This window comes from Lipotes vexillifer, unplaced genomic scaffold, assembly GCF_000442215.2.
Source record: "Lipotes vexillifer unplaced genomic scaffold, Lipotes_vexillifer_v1.1 scaffold348, whole genome shotgun sequence".
Lineage (NCBI taxonomy): Eukaryota > Metazoa > Chordata > Mammalia > Artiodactyla > Lipotidae > Lipotes > Lipotes vexillifer.
The window spans coordinates 1,114,742-1,136,474 of NW_006769335.1; the positions used below are offsets into that span (position 1 = coordinate 1,114,742).

General features: G+C 39.6%; 1 protein-coding gene across 1 annotated transcript in view; it reads right to left on the reverse strand.

Annotated features, from left to right (window-relative positions):
- LOC103085003 (oligophrenin-1-like) overlaps positions 1-21,733 on the reverse strand; it is a 141,422-nt gene that overhangs the window by 97,159 nt on the left and 22,530 nt on the right. The window contains exon 5 of the mRNA XM_007445571.1: positions 15,263-15,422. Coding sequence (XP_007445633.1) covers positions 15,263-15,422 — 160 coding nt within the window. The remainder of the gene's footprint in view (positions 1-15,262; positions 15,423-21,733) is intronic.

The following is a 21,733-nucleotide window of genomic DNA, read 5'->3' on the forward strand; positions in this document are numbered from 1 at the left end:
GCACCAGCCTGAGGCACTCCATGTGTTTTCCTGGGGAAGTTGTCCCTGGATCATGGGACCCTCTCAGTGGTGGGCTGCACAGGCTCCCGGGAGGGGAGGTGTGGATAGTGACCTGTACTCGCTCACAGGCTTCTTGGTGGTGGCAGCAGCAGCCTTAGCGTCTCATGCCCATCTCTGTGGTCTGCGCTGTTAGCAACGGCTTATGCCCGCCTCTGGAGCTCCTTTGAGCAGCGCTCTTAATCCCCTCGTCTTGCACACCAGGAGACAAAGAGGGAAGAAAAAGTCTTGTCTCTTCGGCAGGTCCAGACTTTTCCCTGGACTCCCTCCCAGCTACCTGTGGTACACCAACCCCTTCAGGCTGTGTTCACGCAACCAGTCCTCTCCCTGAGATCCGACTGAAACCAAAGCCTCAGCTCCCAGCCCCCACCTGCTGCAGAGGGTGAGCAGACAAGCCTCTCCGGCTGGTGAGTGACAGTGGGCACCCATCCTCTGTGCGGTAATCTCTCCGCTTTGTCCTCTGCACCCTGTTGCTGCGCTCTCCTCCGTGGCTCTGAAGCTCCCCCCCTCCGCCACCCGCAGTCTCCACCCATGAAGGTGATTCCTAGTGTGTGGAAACCTTTCTTCCTTCACAGCACCCTCCCCACTGGTGCAGGTCCCATCCCTATTCTTTTGTCTCTGTTTATTTTTTCTTTTGCCCTACCCAGGTACGTGGGCAGTTTCTTGCCTTTTGGGAGGTCTGAGGTCTTCTGCCAGTGCTCAGAGGGTGTTCTGTAGGAGTTGTTCCACGTGTAGATGTATTTCTGATGTATCTGTGGGGAGGAAGGTGATCTCCACGTCTTACTTTTCCAGCGTCTTCCCCCTCGTCCCCCCAATTCCCTTCTCTTTATCTTTTGTGAATCTACTGCAAGTTTTTGTTTTGTAAGGTTACCCATGAATTTTACATAAATCATCTTATATAACAGTTTATTTTACACTAACAATTTAAGTTTGATCTCATGGAAATACTTTTTACTCCACTCCCCCTTTTATGTTTTTGATGCCACCATTTACACCTCTTTATATTGTTATCCATTAACAAATGGTTGAAGCTACAGCTATTTTTAGTACTTTTGTCCTTTAACCTTTGTACCAGAATTAAGTAGTTCACACATCACCATATTACAGTGTTAGGGTATTATGAATCTGACTATATGCTCACCTTTACCAGTGCATTGTATATTTTCATATAAATGTCTTTATGTTACCAATTAGCATCCTTTGTTTCAGCCTGAATAACTCTTTTCAGCATTTAAGGCATGCTTAGTGATGAAGAATTCCCTCAGCTTTTGTTTATTAGGAAAAATCTTTACTTTGCCTTCAATTCTGAAGGATAACTTTCTTGAGTGAAGTATTTTTGGTTGGCAGTTTCTTTCTTTTAGCACTGTGAATATATCATCCCATTATCTTTTGGCCTCTGCTGAGAAATCCACTGACAGCCTTATGGGCATTTCCTTGTACGAGAGAATTTCTTTTCTTTTGCTGCTTTTAAAATCCTTATCTTAGGTTTTAGATAGTTTTTTTATTATGTGTCTTGGAGAATACTGTCGTGGATTGAAATTTCAAGGTGATCTATTACCTTCATGAACATGGATGTCCAAATCTCTCCCCAGGTGTAAGAAGTTCTCAGCCATTATTTCTTTAAATAAACTTTAAATCCATTTCTCCCTCTTTTCTCCTTCTGGGACTCCAATCATTAGTACATTATTTTTGTTGATATTGTTTCATAAGTCCTGTAGGCTTTCTTCATTACTTTTCATACTTTAAAAAAATTTTGCTCCTCTCATTGGATAAGTTCAATTGGTCTGTCTTCTAGCTCATTAATTCTCTCTTGTGTATGTTCAAGTCTGCTGTTGAAGCTCTTGATTGAATTCTTCAATTCAGTCATTATATTCTTCAGCCCCAAAATTTCTTTTTTATGTTTCTATCTCTTCATTGAACTTCTCATTTTGTTCTCATATTGTTTCCCTGATTTGTTAAATTATTTGTCTGTTTTCTCTTGTAGCTCTCAGGGCACTATAGAACAATTATTTTGAATTATTTGTCAGGCAATTCCTGATCTCCATTTCTTTGGGGCCAACTCTTGGAGGTTTACCATATTCCTCAGATTCTTCATGATCCTGTGTAGCCTTTCATACATGTCTGCTCATTTGAAGAAGCAATCACAACTTCCAGACTTTATGGATTGACATCGGTAAGGGAAGCCTTTCTCCTGTGAGTGGGGGCATGCTGAGTTGTGCTACAACCCTCAGTCTGGTAGTACAGGGTGCTAAGTTTGGAAGCATGTGTCAGGCACCATGGGGGCATGATGTCTCTTTAGCTCAGGCTACTGGGGTCCACAGTATCATCAACTGCATGGTCCTTGGTGGGTACTGTGGGGGTTCAACATAGTTGCAAGGGCTGTTGGGGTCCTAAGTGGCACCTCCAGGTCCAAAAGCTAGGGACCAGTGCAGGCAGCTGTGGTGGCTGGAGCTGGTGTTGTACACACACTCAGCTATAGGGGCCAACTGCAGGTGCCTGTTTATAAGTAAGGGCTAGTTGCAGATAGAAACATAGTGATGGGAACCAGGGCAGGTAGCAAAGGTCAGGGCCAACTATGAGCACACTGGCAGCTGCAGAGGCCCTGGATGTCAGAATGATCTTCTATGGCTGCACACTCTCTCTTCAGGTATGCAGACTTCAAAGGAGGTTAGTGTCAGAGTTGTTAGAGGTGTGCAGGTGCACAGATGGAATGGTGAGTGCTGTTGTGTTCACCAGTGACAGAATGCACGGCCTGATCTGAGCCCATATGCAGCTGTGGGGTCCTTGGCTATTGGTGTACACTCCTGCAGCTGCATAATCTCCTCCTGTGCATTCACACCACAGTGGTGGCTGGTGATGGGAGTTGGGCTGGGAGCATGCAGGCACACAGCTGGAGGTGCTAGTTATGGGTGGGCAGTGGTGCTGGTCAGTGACAGAAGGCAGAGCCTGAGCCAGGTGCACAAGTGGTTGTCATCCATGGCTGCACGCTCTCCCCCCAGGATGTGTGTGCTGTGGTAGAGGCCAAAGATGGTTGTCAGGCCAGTGGTGTGCAGGTGCACAGCTGGGTAGGCTAGCCCACTACTAGCAGAGTAGTGGTGGTGAGCCTAGTGTCTGTAGGTTGGTGTCCTAAACCAGCCTTACTCACACAGCTGCAGGAGCCCACACTGACTAGGGGCATGGCTCTTGGGCTCCAGTGGGGGTGGGGAGGGTCTCAGGCAGCTTGTCTTTTACATTTATGCAGCTGCAGAGATTTTGGATGGCTGCCAGGGTGGTTCCTGGGCACCATCAGGGGTGAGTGGGTTGAGACAATGGAGATGGACTCAGTTGGCTGCCATTAGGGAACATGAATACCTGTGGGGAAAATGCTGGTCAAGATCTACAGTGGGTTCATAGCAGCTGTGCTGGCCACTGGCTTCATCAGTGGTGAAATCTGCTGAGTTTGTCTGCAGAGCAGGTCTCTGTGGACTTTAATCAGTCCCACTGCATGTCTGCTAATAATAGCCACTGCTTTTCATCTTTGTTCCTAGCCAGCTGTACACATCTCAGCTTTGCTGGTCTGGGTGGTGCGAAACTGAAGTGGGACATTTACATACTGCCCTGAAAGGCTGGAGAAGTTGGTCATTCACTCCCTTCTTCCCTTCCAGGCAAGAGGAACCTTTCCTAGCTGGGAAGTTCCTTCTTGGCACTAAACAATGTTGACTTGAAGGATGGGGATGATGTAAACAAAATGCAATTTCTTCCTTCTCTCCTTGTGCAATTATCCACTTTTTGTTGTTGTTGTTGTTGCTCCAGTGTGTTTCTAAAACTTCCGAAGAAGACTATAGAAGCCTCCTAGAGGTGTTTTTGTTCATGGATAGCTATTCAATCATTGTTCTTGTGGGGGGACAGAGAAGCTGGACTCTCTAACATCACCATTTTTTCTGCCAAGCTTCATGTTGCCTTTCTGTTATTGATTTCTAGTTTGATTCCATTGCAGTCAGAGAAAACACATGCATGATTTCAATTTGTAAACAGTTTTGAAGTTTATTTTATAGACTAGAATATTGACTATCTTGGTATGTGACCCATGACCACTTAAAAATCATGTAAATTTTACTGCTGTTGGGTGTAGTATTGTATCAATGTTGATCAGATCCTGTTGGTTGATGGTGCTCTTGATTTCTTATATTTCTTTTTTTTTTTTTTTTTTTTTTTTTTTTTTTTTTTTTTTTTTTTTTTGCGGTATGCATGCCTCTCACTGTTGTGGCCTCTCCCGTTGCAGAGCACAGGCTCCGGATGCGCACGTTCAGTGGGCATGGCCCACAGGCCTAGCTGCTCTGAGGCATGTGGGATCTTCCCGAACCGGGGCATAAACCCGTGTCCCCTGCATCAGCAGGCGGACTCTCAACCACTGCGCCACCAGGGAAGCCCTTGATTTCTTATATTTCTCATTTTCTGCCTAGTTGAATTTTCAGTTCTTGAAAGAGAAGCTTGCTAAAGTCTCCAAGTACAATTATGAATTTTGTATTTCTCATATCAGTTCCACAAGTTTTTGCATCATCTAATTTAAAGTATATATAGTTTTTGGTTTAGTGCATAAACATTTAGGATAGCTATGATTTCTTAAACATTTCTTAGAATTCCAATTTGATTTATCTGTTCTGAGTGCATCACTTTTTAAAGGTTTTTAGTGGTTGTTTTAGGTATTACACTGTATACACATAACTTATCATAGGCTACTAGTGTCAACATTTCATGTCATTGGTGAAATGTATTTAAATCTCTCTTCATTTGATGTTTTTATGCTCCATTAATACCACTGTCTTAAGCATTTTCTTCACATCCACTGAGAACCACATCAGATCATACCATAATTTTTGCTTCATCTCAATAAAGTTGGAAAAATTTATTTTTTGCTCTAAGCATCAAATGTAATTGAGACAAGGGAAAAGCAACAAATAACATACAGGGGAAACCCATAATGTTAACAGCTGATCGTTCAGCAGAAACTCTGCAAGCCAGAATGGAGTGGCAGGACATATTGAAAGTGATGAAGGAGAAAAACCTACAACCAAGATTACTCTACCCAGAAAGGATCTCATTCAAATTTGATGGAGAAATTAAAAGCTTTACAGACAGGCAAAAGTAAGAGAATTCAGCACCACCAAACCAGCTTTACAACAAATGAGAAGGGAACTTCTCTAGGCAGAAAAAATAAGAGAAGCAAATAACCTACAATAACAAACCCAAAACAATTAAGAAAATGGTAATAGGAATATATATATGAATAACTACCTTAAATGTAAATGGTCTAAATGCCCCAACCAAAAGACACAGACTGGCTGAATGGATACAAAAAACAAGACCCATATATATACTGTCTAAGAGAGACCCACTTCAGACCCAGGGACATATACAGACTGAAAGCGAGGGGATGGAAAAAGATATTCATGCAAATGGAAATCAAAAGAAAGTTGGAGTAGCAATTCTCATGTCAGACAAAATAGGCTTTAATCTAAAGACTATTACAAGAGACAAAGAAAGACACTACATAATGATCAAGGGATCAGACCAAGAAGAAGATATAACAATTGTGATCATTTATGCACCCAACGTAGGAACACCTCCAGACATAAGGCAAATGCTAACAGCCATAAAAGGGGAAATCAACAGTAACACAATAATATTAGGGAACTTTAACACCCCACTTTCACCAATGGACAGATCATCCAAAATGAAAATGAATAAGCAAACACAAGATTTAAATGATACATTAAACAAGATGGACTTAATTGATATTTATAGGACATTCCATCCAAAACCAATAGAATACACATTCTTCTCAAGTGCTTGTGGAACATTCTCCATGATAGATCATATCTTGGGTCACAAATCAAGACCTGGTAAATTAAAGAAAATTGAAATCATACCAAGTATCTTTTCCGACAACAACACTATGAGACTAGATATCAATTACAGGAAAAAATCTGTAAAAAATACAACCATATGGAGGCTAAACAATACACTACTAGATAACCAGGAGATCAGGGAAGAAATCAAAGAGGAAATCAAAAAATACCTAGAAACAAACGACAATGAAAACACGATGACCCAAAACCTATGGGATGCAGCAAAAGCAGTTCTAACAGGGAAGTTTATAGCAATACAAGCCTACCTCAAGAAACAAGAAATATCTCAAATAAAAAACCTAACCTTACACTTAAAGCAATTAGAGAAAGAAGAACAAAAAAACGCCCAAAGTTAGCAGAAGGAAAGATATCAAAAACATCAGATGAGAAATAAATGAAAAAGAACTGAAGGAAACGATAGCAAAGGTCAATAAAACTAAAAGCTGGTTCTTTGAGGAGATAAACAAAATTGATAAACCATTATCCAGCCTCATCAAGAAAAAAAGGGAGAAGACTCAAATCAATAGAATTAGAAATGAAAAAGGAGAAGTAACAACTGACATTGCAGAAATACAAAGGATCATGACGGATTACTACAAGCACCTGTATGCCAATAAAATGGACAACCTGGAAGAAATGGACAAATTCTTAGAAAAGCACAACCTTCTGAGACTGCAGCAGGAAGAAACAGAAAATATAAACAGATGAATCACAAGCACTGAAATTGAGACTGTGATTAAAAATCTTCCAGTGAACAAAAACCCAGGACCGGACAGCTTCACCGGCAAATTCTCCCAAACATTTAGAGAATGGCTAACACCTATATTTCTCAAACTCTTCCAAAATATAGCAGAGGGAGGAGCACTCCCAAACTCATTCTACGAGGCCACCATCACGCTGATACCAAAACCAGATAAATGTGTCACAAAGAAAGAAAACTACAGGCCAATAACACTGATGAACATAGATGCAAAAATCCTCCACCAAATACCAGCAAACAGATTCCAAAAGCACATTAAAAGGATCATACCCCATAATCAAGTGGGGTTTATCCCAGGAATGCAAGGATTCTTCAATATATGCAAATTAATCAATGTGATACACCATATTAAACAACTGAAGGAGAAAAACCATATGATCATCTCAATAGATGCAGAAAAAGCTTTTGACAAAATACAACACCCGTTTATGATAAAAACCCTCCAGAAAGTAGGCATAGAGGGAACTTACTTCAACATAATAAAGGCCATATATGACAAACCCACAGCCAACATCATTGTGAATGGTGAAAAACTGAAAACATTTCCATTATGATCAGGAAGAAGACAAGGTTGCCCACTCTCACCAGTAGTAGCTTTGGAAGTTTAAGCCACAGCAATCAGAGAAGAAAAAGAAATAAAAGGAATCCAAAATGGAAAAGAAGAAGTAAAGCTGTCACTGTTTGCAGATGACATGATGCTATACATAGAATATCCTAAAGATGCTACCAGAAAACTACTGGAGCTGACCAATGAATTTGGTAAAGTAGCAGGACACACGATTAAGGCACATATAACTCTTGAATTCCTATACACTCGTGATGAAAAATCTGAAAGAGAAGTTAAGGAAACACCCATTTACCACTGCAACAAAAAGAATAAGATACCTAGGCATAAACCTACCTAAAGAGACCAAAGACCTGTTTGCAGAAAACTATAATACACTGATGAAAGAAATTAAAGATGATACAAACAGATGGAGAGATATACCACGTTCTTGGATTGGAAGAATCAACATTGTGAAAATGACTATACTACCCACAGCAATCTACAGATTCAGTGCAATCTCTATCAATCTACCAATGGCATTTTTTACAGAAGTAGAACAAATAATTTTACAACTTGTATGGAAACACAAAAGGCCCCAAATAGCCAAAGCAATCTTGAGAAGGAAAAACAGAGCTGGAGGAATCAGGCTCCCTGAGTTCAGACTAAATGCTACAAAGCTACAGTAATCAAGACAGTATGGTACTGGCACAAAAAGAAATATGGATCAACGGAGCAGGATAGAAAGCCCAGAGATAAACCCATGCACATATGGTCACCTTATCTTTTTAAAGGAGGCAAGAACATACAGTGGAGAAAAGACAGTCTCTTCAATAAATGGTGCTGGGAAAACTGGACAGCTACATGGAAAAGAATGAAAGTAGAACACTCCCAAACACCATACACAAAAATAAACTCAAAATTGATTAAAGACCTAAATGTAAGGTCAGACACCATCAAAATCTTAGAGGAAAGCATAGGCAGAACACTCTATGACATAAATCACAGCAAGATCCTTTTTGAACCACCTCCTAGAGAAACGGAAATAAAAACAAAACTAAACAAATGGGACCTAATGAAACTTAAAAGCTTTTGCACAGCAAAGGAAACCATAAACAAGACCAAAAGACAACCCTTAGAATGGGAGAAAATATTTGCAAATGAAGCAACTAAAAAAGGATTAATCTCCAAGATATATAAGCAGCTCAATATCAAAAAAAACAACTCAATCCAAAAATGGGCAGAAGACCTAAATAGACATTTCTCCAAAGAATTTATACAGATTGCCAACAAACACATGAAAGAATGCTCAACATCATTAATCGCTAGAGAAATGCAAATCAAAACTACAATGAGATAATATCTCACACCAGTCAGAATGGCCATCATCAAAAAATCTACAAACAGTAAATGCTGGAGCGGGTGTGGAGAAAAGGGAAACCTCTTGCACTGTTGTTGGGAATGTAAATTGATACAGCCACTATGGAGAACAGTATGGAGGTTCCTTAAAAAACTAAAAATAGAAATTCCGTATGACCCAGCAATCTCACTACTGGGCATATACCCTGAGAAAACCATAATTCAGAAAGAGTCATGTACTACAATATTCACTGCAGCTCTATTTACAATAGTCAGGGCATGGAAGCAACCTAAGGGCCCATCGACAGATGAATGTATAAAGAAGATGTGGCACATATATACAATGGAATATTACTCAGCCATAAAAAGAAACAAAATTGAGTTATTTGTAGTGAGGTGGATGGACCTAGAGACTGTCATACACAGTGAAGTCAGAAAGAGAAAAACAAATACCATATGCTAACACATATATATGGACTCCTAAAAATATGTATATGGTTCTGATGAACCTAGGGGCAGGACAGGAATAAAGATGCAGAGGTAGAAAATGGAGTTGAGGACATGGGGAGGGGGAAGGGTAAGCTGGGACGAAGTGAAGAGAGTGGCATGGACATATATACACTACCAAATGTAAAACAGCTAGTAGTGGAAAGCAGCCACATAGCACAGGGATATCAGCTCAGTGCTTTGTGTCCACCTAGAGCAGTGGGATATGGAGTGTGGGAGGGAGATGCAAGAGGGAGGAGATATGGGGATATATGCATACATATAGCTGATCCACTTTGTTATAGAGCGGCAACTCACACAACATTGTAAAGCAATTATATTCCAATAAAGATGTTAAAAAAAAGAAATGTAATTGAGGAATCGAAATGGGAGAATAAAAGTCTATGATGTTTATTCATAATTTTGGTCTTTCTGTTGTTCTTTCTTCTGTCCTGCTAGTCCAAGATCCCTTCTTTAATTGTGCCTTTTTTGTTTAAAGAACTTCCTTTAGCCATTACTTTAGGATAGGTCTGCTGTAACAAATTCTCTTAGCAGTCTGTTGCTTGGATTGCATAATTTGTGTTATTCTATAAGTTCACTGTTTCCTTCTCCTGTCCTCTCTATTGTATTGTTGAGTACATCCACTGAATTTTAAAATTTCACTTATGGCATTTTTCAGTTCATTATTCAGTTCTGTATTTTCACTTGTTTCTTCTTTATATCTTTTATTTCTTTGCCGAGTCTGTGTATTTCTCTGCAGAAATTTTCTATAACTTTGCTGAAATTTTTCCACCTGTTTCAAATGTATTCCTAATTGTGCATTGTAGCATTTTTTATGATGGCTGCTTTAAAATTCTTGTCAGATAATTAACATCTGTGTCATCTGGATGTTGATGTCTTTTGATGGTCTTTTCTCATTCATGTTGAGATATTCCTTGTTCTTGGTATGACAAATAATTTTCAACTGAAGCCTGCACACTTTGGGTATTATGAGAATCTTGTTCTTACTTATATCTTCTATTAGAGCAGACCTCTTCTGATAGTGCCACTGCAGGGGAGGAGGTGCACTACCTTATTACTGCGAGGATGGAGTGGAAGTCCAGATTTTCCCCTTGGCCTGCATTGACATCCCAAAGGGAAGGAAAGACTCCTTGTTAGGAGTAGGTAGGGAAGGAAACACTACCTTGCTACTGCTAGGCAAATGTAGGAGTTTAGGCTCCTCACTAGTCCCTGCTGATACCACTCTGGCTGGAGAAGAAGGGAGTCTTATTATGGTTCCCCACATGGTCTCCTCTCAACCGATACCACAGTGTAGTAGACTTACTACCACAGAGTAATGGTAAAGTCCTGTATTTCTGCCAGGCCTCCTCTGACACTACTCCAGTGCTAAATGGTCATGGGAGTCCAGGTGCTTTATGTGATCTCCATTCACATCATAGGGAGTGGGGGAAGGTATCTCATTACCACAGGTGAGGATGAAAGTCTGGTTCCCCACTTGGCCTCCTTGACACAACCACATGGGGCAGGAAGAGGCTGGTTGAGGTGCCTTGTTACAGACTGGCAAAGATAGAAGTCTAGTCTTTCCACTCAGCATTTTCTGAGGTTGGGGGTGAGTCCTCAAGTTTTTGGTGGCATTTTGTGGTGAAGGGGTTATTATCTAAATTTTTTTTTGTCATTAGGCTGTTCCTTTCCAGTTCCTTTGGACAGAGAGAGCAGGCTTTTGCTGGGACCTCTTTTGACTGTACCCATTGGTGTTCTTAGGCTGTCAGCTTCTACACTACCCAATCTGGAAGACATGAGGCAAAATCAAAACCCTGATGACTTGTGGCCATGTCATTCCTCAGGTCCCAAGGTCCGTATATGGTCTGGTGTGCCTTGTTCCCTTCATGTTTCAGAGTCTTCATTTTTTGTTTTTTTTTAAGTTTTCTTTTTTATATTTTTATCTTATATCAAATCATACTTGATTAATAATGTTGCATTCGTTTCAGGTGTATAGCAAAGTGATTCAGTTATATATATACATGTAATCTATTCTTTTCCAAATTCTTCTCCCGTTTAGGTTATTACAGAATATTGAGCAGCATTCCCTGTGCTATACAGTAGGCCCTTGTCGGTTATCTATTTTAAATATAGCAGTGTGTACATGTCAATCTTAAACTCCCAATCTGCGGGCTTCCCTGGTGGCGCAGTGGTTGAGAGTCTGCCTGCTAATGCAGGGGACACAGGTCCGTGCCCTGGTCTGGGAAGATCCCACATGCTGCGGAGTAGCTGGGCCCGTGAACCATGGCCGCTGAGCCTCCGCGTCCAGAGCCTGTGCTCCGAAATGGGAGAGGCCACAACAGTGAGAGGCCCACGTACCACAAAAAAAAACCCCAAAACTCTCAATCTATCCCTCCCCCCCACCCTTCCCCCCTGGTAACCATAAGTTTGTTCTCTAAGTCTGTGAGGCTTTTTCTGTTCTGTGTTGCTTTTATATAAAATGTCTAGGGTTTTTAGGCCTTCTCAGTAGAGAAAGAAAATATGCAGATTAAAATCTATCAAATATATTAATGCATGTATATATATATATATATGTGTGTGTGTGTGTGTGTATTGTTTTTCTTTGCCAGAATGAAAAAGAAGAAATTATTGAAATGACGTTTGGAACTAGGAGTTGAGAATAAGTAAAGGGTGGAATTATTTTTCATTCTATACTTTCTGCATTGTTGGAAATTTTTACCATGTATATGTATTGCTTATATTTAAATTTTTTTAAAAAACACTTAAAGCAGTAAATACTTTTCAGTTCCTGTCCTAGATGACTTGTCTTGGGAAACAGAAACCACTGTCCACTCTTTCTTCCAAAAACTATCTCCTCTCCAGGAGTCTATGGATCCCCTATCTCCTCATTCTTATGTTACTGAACATTCTTTCTTGATTTGTTTTGTGGTCTTTTCTAATGGCCCTTAAAACATTGGCACTCCCTAGATTTCAATCTTTGGTCTAACATTTATTGTCTTGCTACAAGTATCCCTAGGCAAGACTTGCATGGTTTTAAGCACTGCCTCTATGCTATGGAAGGCCAACTTTTTTTCCTTAATCCTGTTTTATTCCCTGACCTCAGATGTCTCATAGGCATATCTATCTTAACTTGTCCCAAACTGAACTCCTGCTCTTTTTTTCAAATCTTCTTCTCCCTCAGCCTATCCACCACAGTAAATGGAAACTTCATCCTTCTAGTTGCTCTGATATAAAACCTTGAAGTTATCCCTGGCTCCTCTCTCTCTCCCACATTCCACGTGATTTGTTAGCAAGTCCTCTCAGCTCTGCCTTCAAAATTATTTAGAATCTGACCACTTTCTCACCATATCCACTGTTACCACCGTCATCCAAGGTACAAACCATTTCTTGATTGAATTATAGAAACAGGCTCTTAATTAGACTCTTTGTGTCTACCCTTGTTCCCCTACAGCTATTATCCACAAAGCATCCAGAATACTCCTATTAAATATAAGTCAAATCATGTCATTTCTCTAGTCAAAAACCTCATTCTACTCAGATAGTAAAGTCAAAATCCTTCCAATGGGTTCTAAGGCCCTATAGGATCTATTTAGCTTTCCCTCTCCATTTCCTCTCTGAACCATCTTCTTCTGTTTCCTCTTTTGATTAATCCTTCTGGCCTCCTTTTTGTACCATGAACATGATATACACATTTCTGCCTCAGGGATTTTCCACTTACCATTTCTTCAGCCTAGAATGATTTCCCCCCAGATATCTGAATTAACAATTCCTTTATTTCCTATGGGTCTCTGCTCAGAAGTCCTTCTCGATGAGGTCTTCCTGGCCACTGTATTTAAAATGTGAAAACCACTTCTCAACCCTTCCTATTCCCCTTTTCTACTTTACTGTTTGTTCATCTTAATGCTCATTACCATTTAATATATTATATATTTTAGTTATATTGATACTGTTTTTCTAAATTACATGAGGGCTGTATCCCCATGCCTAAAACAGTACCTGGCAAATGTGGATACTCAAAACATATTTTCTGAATGAATGAACCAATCAGTTAATCAATAAATGATATCTGGGCTATAGACCAAGAGTCAGAAAATTACAGCCCACAGGTCTGCTGCCAGTTTTGTCAATAAAGTTTTATTGGAAAATTCATTAGTTTATGTTATCTATGACTGCTTTCCCGATACAAAGGTGGAGTTGAGTAGTTGTGATACACATCTATGACCTGCAAAGCCTAGAATATTTATTATATGGTTCTTCAATAAAAAGTTCGCCAATCCCTGCTTTGGATTCATAGCCAACTACTTCCTAGATATTGCTCTCTGGATATATTCCAGAAATCTCAAATCCAATCTTCCCCAAACTGAGCTTTTTCTCCATCTTTCTAAAATTTTCCCATTCTGTATTTCTTATATGTATGAAGTAGAGCCGCATCCACACAGTCACCCAAATTTAACTCTATTCATCATACTACTCTAATTTGAAGCAAGGCTTTCCCAAGCCTGCAAGAACAATTTCAAACATTCCAAACTCCTTAATTAGACAAAGCCTAGTCCTTTTAGGACATGGCCACCGTCTGCCTCCAGTCACATCTCTTGCCACTCCTATTTCCATTTCATGTTCCAACAATATAAAATGGTTTGGGGTTTTAGGTCGTTGGGCCTTTGTTCATGCTGAACCATCTCCTTGAAATTTATTTTCCCTATTTCCCTTTCCTTCCCACTTTAAGTATTGACATAGGTTGTACTTCTCTGCAAGTACCCATCCTTGATAATCCCAAAGTGTCCTGTATATACCCAATAATATCACTGTACCAAAATGATTGGTAAGGCAGCACTGTATAGTGATTAAGTACTTCAACTCTGAGCCAGATACATGGATTTAAATTCTAGCTCTCTCACTAGCTAAATGGCCTTGGGCATGTAACTCACATAGCATGTGTTTATTATCATCTTCACATTTCAGTTGAAACACAATGACTATCAGAGAAGTTACATTGCTCAATGTAACACAGATAATATGGCAGAGAATGTCAATTGTTCTCCAATAACCATTCTCTCATTCTTTTAGTAAAAGAACTAAAGTCTTAGCTAGGCACATGGCTGCCCCCAAAAAAACTAAATTTCCCTGCTTTTCTTATAGCTAGATCTGACCATGAGATTAAATTCTGATAAATGGTATGTAAATAAAAGTGATATGTGTGACTTCCAGGTCATTGCCTTAAAGGAAAGGGTTATATCCTCAGCTTTCTTTCTTTCATACTTCCCAGTTGATATAATGTAGAAGATATTTGGTCATGCAGATGAAGCAGCACCTTAGGGATGACAGAACAACAACAAAGAAGTAAGCTGGGTTCTAGCCTTTCTCAAGTCACTGTATTAGGCCTGGACCACCTTGCTGAACTGTTCCAAACCAAGAAATAAATGTCTCTTGTGTTGGAGCCACTGTGGTATCTTAGCAGCCTAACCTGTATCTTACCTAATACAGCTAGTAAGTGGAAGAGCTTGGATTTGAACTGTGCATACCACCTGGACTATATCACCAGTCCCCTCCCCCTGAAGAAAAGTTTGTATTGAATTATGTTCTGCTTGGATGGCATTGGCTGCTAGAAAGCCTAGAGTCAAATGTAGGACCATCCGTAGCAAGTGTATAGGACTTGTCATTAAATATTTCTTGTCTAGCCTCATTCCTGGGTTCACTTTATATCTGTATCATGATTTTTCATTTGATCTAATTACAATGTACACTACCTCATATTTTACATACAATATAAATATAACACCTTAAATTCTTTAGAATGTTATGGGGTTTTAATAAGTATTGCTTTCTTTATGGTTTAATTGTACATATACCACTTTTATACCTATCATTTTCCTTTGTTTACATGGTTGTCTCCATATTATACTATTAACTCCTTAAAGGCATGTACAATGATAATTTTTCTTCTATACCATCTTGCATGGGGTCTGATAATAAAATACTTTCATGCTCAAGAAATGTTTGCTGAACGAATGAATTTCACAGGGTCAGAAATGCTATTAAATGTCATTGTGTCATATGGAATTTCCTTCCATTATAACTTGAGCCAGAGAGAAGACACAACTCTAAAAATTGGCTAGGGGAAAGTATCATATGGTTGGAGGAGTGATGGTGAAGATAGGAAATACATACCTTGACAAAGTGCTCAATTAGGATTTCCACCACAATGTTCTGGAATTTGATGTTCATCATGGCAGCCACAGTGTCCTCCTGAGCTCTCATGAGAGTGGGCCCAAAGATCACCCCCATGTTAGAGGGGGTCATAAGATTCTCTTTGCTGTGCTCACACACACTGCCAGAAGAGAAAGAAAATGATTAACAAGATTTTCTCCAAGACCCCATTGTAACCAAGACTGTTAGATGCTTTAGGGGGCAAGAGAAACTAAAAAGTAGAAGAAAAGGTGAGGCCCAAAATATATATGGGAAGAAAAGATTACAAAGGAAGCAACTAGCAAAGAATACAAGATAGCATATAATTAGGGGCCAAACTGAGCCATAGCTAACTTAGTTTGTAGCACTGTAGAAGTCATGAGAAGAGGGGCGGATGGCTATAGTATTTGGAAAGACAGGAGGGAAGAAAGAAGGTATTCCAGGGCAAGAGGTACAGCATGTATAAAGCATATGTAAAGAAGAACAAAGCACATAGAGAAAGTGCCTACCAGTCTCACCAGTCAGGAATCTAGTCTCTTCTCCAGCCCTAGCTAGAGAAGCAAAAACCTCAAAGAGCCAAAAGACATTCTTAAGATTAGCACTTATCATTGTCCTCACATTACAGATGAGAAAACAGAGGTCCAAAGAAGGAAAGAGATTTGCTGAAGCCACAGTCAGTTAGCCTGATTAGCGAAGGGCCTCTAATCCCAAATTTTCTGGTCCCTAGTCACTTTCCTTACTTAAATTACCTTAAGTGGCTTCCTGTCACTTATAGGACACTGCCAATTCTCTTCAAAGTAGCAATTAAAGTCTTCAGTAACTTGACACATATTTCCAATCCCAATGCACAGCTTGGGCTCTGAAGCTGACCTGGGTTTGAATCCCAACTCTGCCACCCATTAGCCGTGCAACAGTGAATGTTGCTGACCTAACTTCTCTGGGCTTCAGTTTTCCCACTTGCAAAAATAGTATCCACCTCAGACGGTTGTGAAATAAATAGAGCTAAATTGCTTTAGCATGGTATCCTGGAAATATTCCATTAGAAGTATCTGCTGTTATAATGACCTCTCCAGGAGCCTCCATCTAGGCACTGCTGATGTCTGACACTCTTATATACTACACTGTTTAGATGAAGTTTTCTGGCTATATCATGCTGTTTCAGATCTCCGTATCTTTGCTCATACCATTCCCTCTGTTTAGAATGTCTCCATCCTCCTAGATCCAAAGAATGTCTATCCTTTGAGATTCACTTTAGGTGACATCTCCTTCAGGGTCTCACAGCCCACTGTCCTCATCGTGATTGACACCACTGGCAAGTCGAATATATTGCAATTTTCTGTTTCTTATCTGCCTTTCCTACTAGGTGGTAAACAACTTCCAAGTGTGTGTGCCTCACACAGAGCAGATACTAATTAATTATTTTTAATAGAACTGAGAGCCTCTAGCACTCTTTCATGTAGTACTGGAGGCAGCTAAGTAAAAGGTGTACAGCGCTTTGGTCAGTTTGGCTGTGGGAGCGGGGAGATAAGGGAATGGAACAGCCCGCCACAAACACTAATTTTCAAAACCTGCTCAGGTCAAGTCCCTTGAGAGACTGACCCCATTAATAGGCAGGCTCCTGTCACTAACAAGGTAATTGACAGGGACAGAATCCTTAGACAAATCCTAATGAAGTCTGTTAAGCCCATGACAAAGGCTGGGTGCCATTCAGATGATAATGAACAGCAACTATTCACAGGCCTTTGGTATTGCTGGACTGGTGATGGATCCCTTTTAACAGTTTAAATACTTCTGCAATTAACCCTTATTCTTTAGTGACAGAATATTTCAGATGTTAAAATGGAAAAGCAACTCCATGCTGCCACCGAGATCCAGAATGGCTAAACCACTAGTAACAAGGCAAGGACACTTGTGAGACAACAGCCTACAGCATGTGTAAATGCTTATCTCCTTTTTTCAGCTTTGAAAGAAAGTGACTTTGGTTGAACATGCCAGAGCTCACTTAATCCACATAACTCCAAAAGGCAGAGTATATTATCTCTGAAGCCTAGTTTCACAGAGGGTAAAGAACTTAGTTAAAGTCAAACAGTTTGTGAATACATGGCAATACAGGGATTCAAACCCATATCTGTCGGGCTCCAAGTCTTACAGTCATCCCATTGCATCCCACTGCCTGCTTGTCTAGTTCCTGTCAAGAAATCAGCCCCTATGGGGGCCCCTTTAGGCTAAAGCCACCTTCTATTTCTCTGATGGAGGTTCGAGGCATTCCATTTAGGACACTCTTTTCATTCTTAGTCTTCTTATGAGATTTGAAAGGTAATCTATTCTTTGGGGATGTTTCTTTCCATTTGACATCTCTCCTTTTATTATACATTTTGAAAATCATTAAGAGGCATAATTGTGGGTTAATAAGAAGAATGAAACCAAAAATAAGGGCATCATGAGTAGTTAATTAGGTGGGAGTTTGTAATATGATTTGGAAGCAAAGAAATCTTAAATTCTTTAGTCCACTTAGACTAAAGAAAATAGATACAACTTCTTTTTTTAACATCTTTATTGGAATATAATTGCTTTACAATGGTGTGTTAGTTTCTGCTTTATAACAAAGTGAATCAGCTATACATATACATATATCCCCATATCCCCTCCCTCTTGCATCTCCCTCCCAGCCTCCCTATCTCACCCCTCTAGGTGGTCACAAAGCACTGAGCTGATCTCCCTGTGCTATGCATCTCCTTCCCACTAGCTATCTATTTTATATTTGGTAGTATATATAAGTCCATGCCACTCTCTCACTTCATCCCAGCTTACCCTTCCCCCTCCCCATGTCCTCAATGGATACAACTTCTTGAACATCAAAATTTAAATCAGAGAAACAGGTATTAGAGAGAGGTTATAAAAAGCCTCCAGTTTAGGAAAAAATAATTTTGATTAGATGGTTTAGATCAGAGGTCATAAATTAAAATGCCTATAAAAAGAGAACTACCTTATGATCTAGCAATCCCAATTCTAGGTATATATTCAAAGGAAATGAAATCAGTATCTCAAAGAGAATATCTGTACTCCCATACTCATTGCAGCATTAGTCACAATAGCCTAAGTATCCTTAGATGGACAAACAGATAAACATATACACACAATGAAATATCAGTAAGCTTTAAAAAAGATGGAAATCCTGCCTTTTGCAACAACATGGATGAACTTGGAGGACATTATGTTAAGTGAAATAAGCCAGACACAGAGTAGAATGGTAGTTGCCAGGGGCTGGGAGAGGGGAAAATGGGGGAGATGTTGGTCAAGAGGTACAAATTTTCAGTTACATAAGATGAGTAAGTTTTAGAGATCTAATATATAGCAATATGAATATAGTTAACAATACTGTATTTTGTGCTTGAAATTTGCTAAGAGGGTAGATCTTAAGTGTTCTTCATAGAAAGAAAGAAAGAAGGAAGGAAGGAAGGAAGGAAAGAAAGAAAGGAAAGAAAGAAAGAAAGAAAGAAAGAAAGAAAGAAAGAAAGAAGGGAAGGAGGGAGGGAGGGGAGAAAGGAAGTAAGGAAGGAAGGGAGAAAATGGTAACTATATTAGGTGATAGATATAGTAATTAGCTATATTGTGACAATTATTTCACAACATATACATATACCAAACATCATTATGGTATATAAGTAATATACCATAAATATATACAATTTTTATTTGTCAATTATACCTCAAGAAATATGAACAAATAAAAATAAAAACTGAATAAGTTCATTAAACTGGTTTCATCACTAACAGGTTGTATGACTTTGGGCCTATCTTTTTCCCTCCCTAGATATCTGTTCCCTCACCTATAAAATGAGGTGGTTATTGGGTAATCTAAAGAGCCTTTCAGCTCTGCCATTCAGTGACTCTAAGAAAGTCCTTCCCTTGAAAATAATGGAAAAAAGAAACAGTCACACATTACATGTCTACTGTTGGAAGAACATAGAACCATTTATTAAGTATGTCTGCCCTCCCCACTGTAAAGACCACCCCCTCAATACCCAAAATAACCAAAAAAACCCACCCCAAATCCCCAAAAAACAAATAAAAAAAAAGAACTTGAATCAGAGCAAGCCTCTTGATTCAAAATATGGGAAACTTTAAAGGACAAATGACCTGTTTTCTTTAACAAATAAATTATAAGAAACAAGAAAGAGATGAAGAAGAAACTTACAGATTGGGAACATGGTAAAAACACAGAGGCCCTATCCTATCAAACTTTGGCCTCTGTGTTCTTTATTAGCCCTCCAAGTGATTCTGATACACACAAAAGATTGAGAACTACTGCTATAGATAAGGGATCACCAAACTATGGCCCTTGGGCCAAATCCAACCTGTTTTTGTAGATAAAGTTTTATTGGAGTATTGTTATGCTTATTCATTCACATATTATCAATGGCTGTTTTTGTATTATAAAGGTAGAACTAAGTAGCTGCAACAGAGTCCATATAGCTCACAAAGACTTCAATATGTATTATCTAATCCTTTCTTGAAAACAATTGCTGACCTCTGCTAGAGATTAAAAGACTTAAAAAACATCTGAAAAGATTCCTATGTGTGGACATTATTTGGGTCCTTATTAAAAAAAATATATATATATATATATGACATATTTGAGACTACTGGAAAATTGAACACAGAATATTTAATGATATTAAGTAATTATTAACAGTTTGTTTTCAGATGTGATAATTATATTGTGTTTATATGTACAAAGAATTTTCATTTTTCAATATACATACTGAAATATTTATGGATAAAATAATGTCTTAGATTTGCTTCACAATAATATAAGAGGAGGGGAAATGAATAGGGATATAGATGAAACAAGATTTGCTATGTGTTGAAAATTTTTGAAGCTGGGTTATAGGCACATGAGAGTTCCTTACAGGCACATGAGAGTTCCTTATACTATTCCTTCAGACTCAGGATGCCACAAGGATTTAAAAAGTCCCCCACCCTCCTCAACAAGATTTTGGCTAAAGATTTAAGAGGATTATACCTGGATCAAGGTTGAGTAGAGGTCTTTCCAGCCAGAACAGAAAAAAGCATCTGAAGTGACAAAAACCCTTCTTAAGGACATTATTCCTAGGTACGGCCTTCCCTCTACTATTCAGAGCAACAATGGATCTGTTTTCATCACAGAAATAATGCAAACAGCAAATAAAGGTTTAGGTATAAAATGGAAACTTCACTCAGCATGGACACCACAATCTACAGAAAGGCTAAGAAGGTGAACCACACTCTGAAGAAAATGCTCGCCAAGCGATGCCAGGAAACTCATCTAAAATGGAAAAAGGTCTTGCTGATTGCTCTCCTTTGTACACTGGTGGCCCCTAGAAGCGGGCTAGGTATACAGGATACCACTCTTACCTCCTAAGAGTAAAGAAGGAGAAACATTTCTAACACAGGAGGTAAAAATTAAACAGTATGTACAACAGATTGGTCAATTGTTAACCACTGCATGAGTTTGTATTCCACGGGTCTCCCCCTCACCTGGAAGCTCCCTTGCATCCCTTTAAAGCAGGAGATCAGTGCTGCTGAAAGTGTGAAAAAGAGCAAGGGGGCTTTCCTTGTGGCACAGTGGTTAAGAATCTGCCTGCCAATGCAGGGGACATGGGTTCAAGCCCTTCTCCAGGAAGATCCCATATACCGCGGAGCAACTAAGCCTGTGCATCACAACTACTGAGCCTGCACTCTAGAGCCCAAGAGCCACAACTATTGAGCCCACGTGCCGCATCTACTGAAGCCCATGTGCTCTAGAGCCTGTGCTCCACAATAAGAGAAGCCTGAGCACCGCAACAAACAGTAGTCCCTGCTCACCTCAACTAGAGAAAGCCTGCATGCAGCAGCAAAGACCCAACACAGCCAAAAATAATAAATAAATTAAAAAAAAAGAAAAAGGATCTGAGCAGCAGCTTGAAGAAAAATGGAAGGGATCCTATGACATTCTTCTTACTACTCAGAAACTTTAAGTATTTGTTCCGACAAGCAGAATGACTGTTTTCTTATCCTTTCTCATACCTTTTACGTACAAAGTTATAGATCCATATGCTGATCCTTTTGATAATTCTAACTGCCAGATATGTGGTCAGCTTCCTATTTCTGGGTCTTCAGGATTGCCTTAATGGGTTTTCCCCATACAGGAAATGGTTTGGAAACAACTGGCTACAAGAAGTCTCTCTGAAGTACCAGTTCCACACTAGGCTTCAGACTTATTCCCTTGAATTCCTAAGGAAATGAGATCTTTTCTGTCTACTAAAGTTCCAGCTGTCATTCCTCTTACCTCTAACTGGGCCTGTTGCACCAAAATGGCAAACCAAGGGATTGAGATCTTAATCACATAAGACTCGGATCCAGGACTTGGAGCTCAAATATTGTAAAATTAGTATCTACTCCCCAAAATTTAGACACCCCATCTCAGCAGGA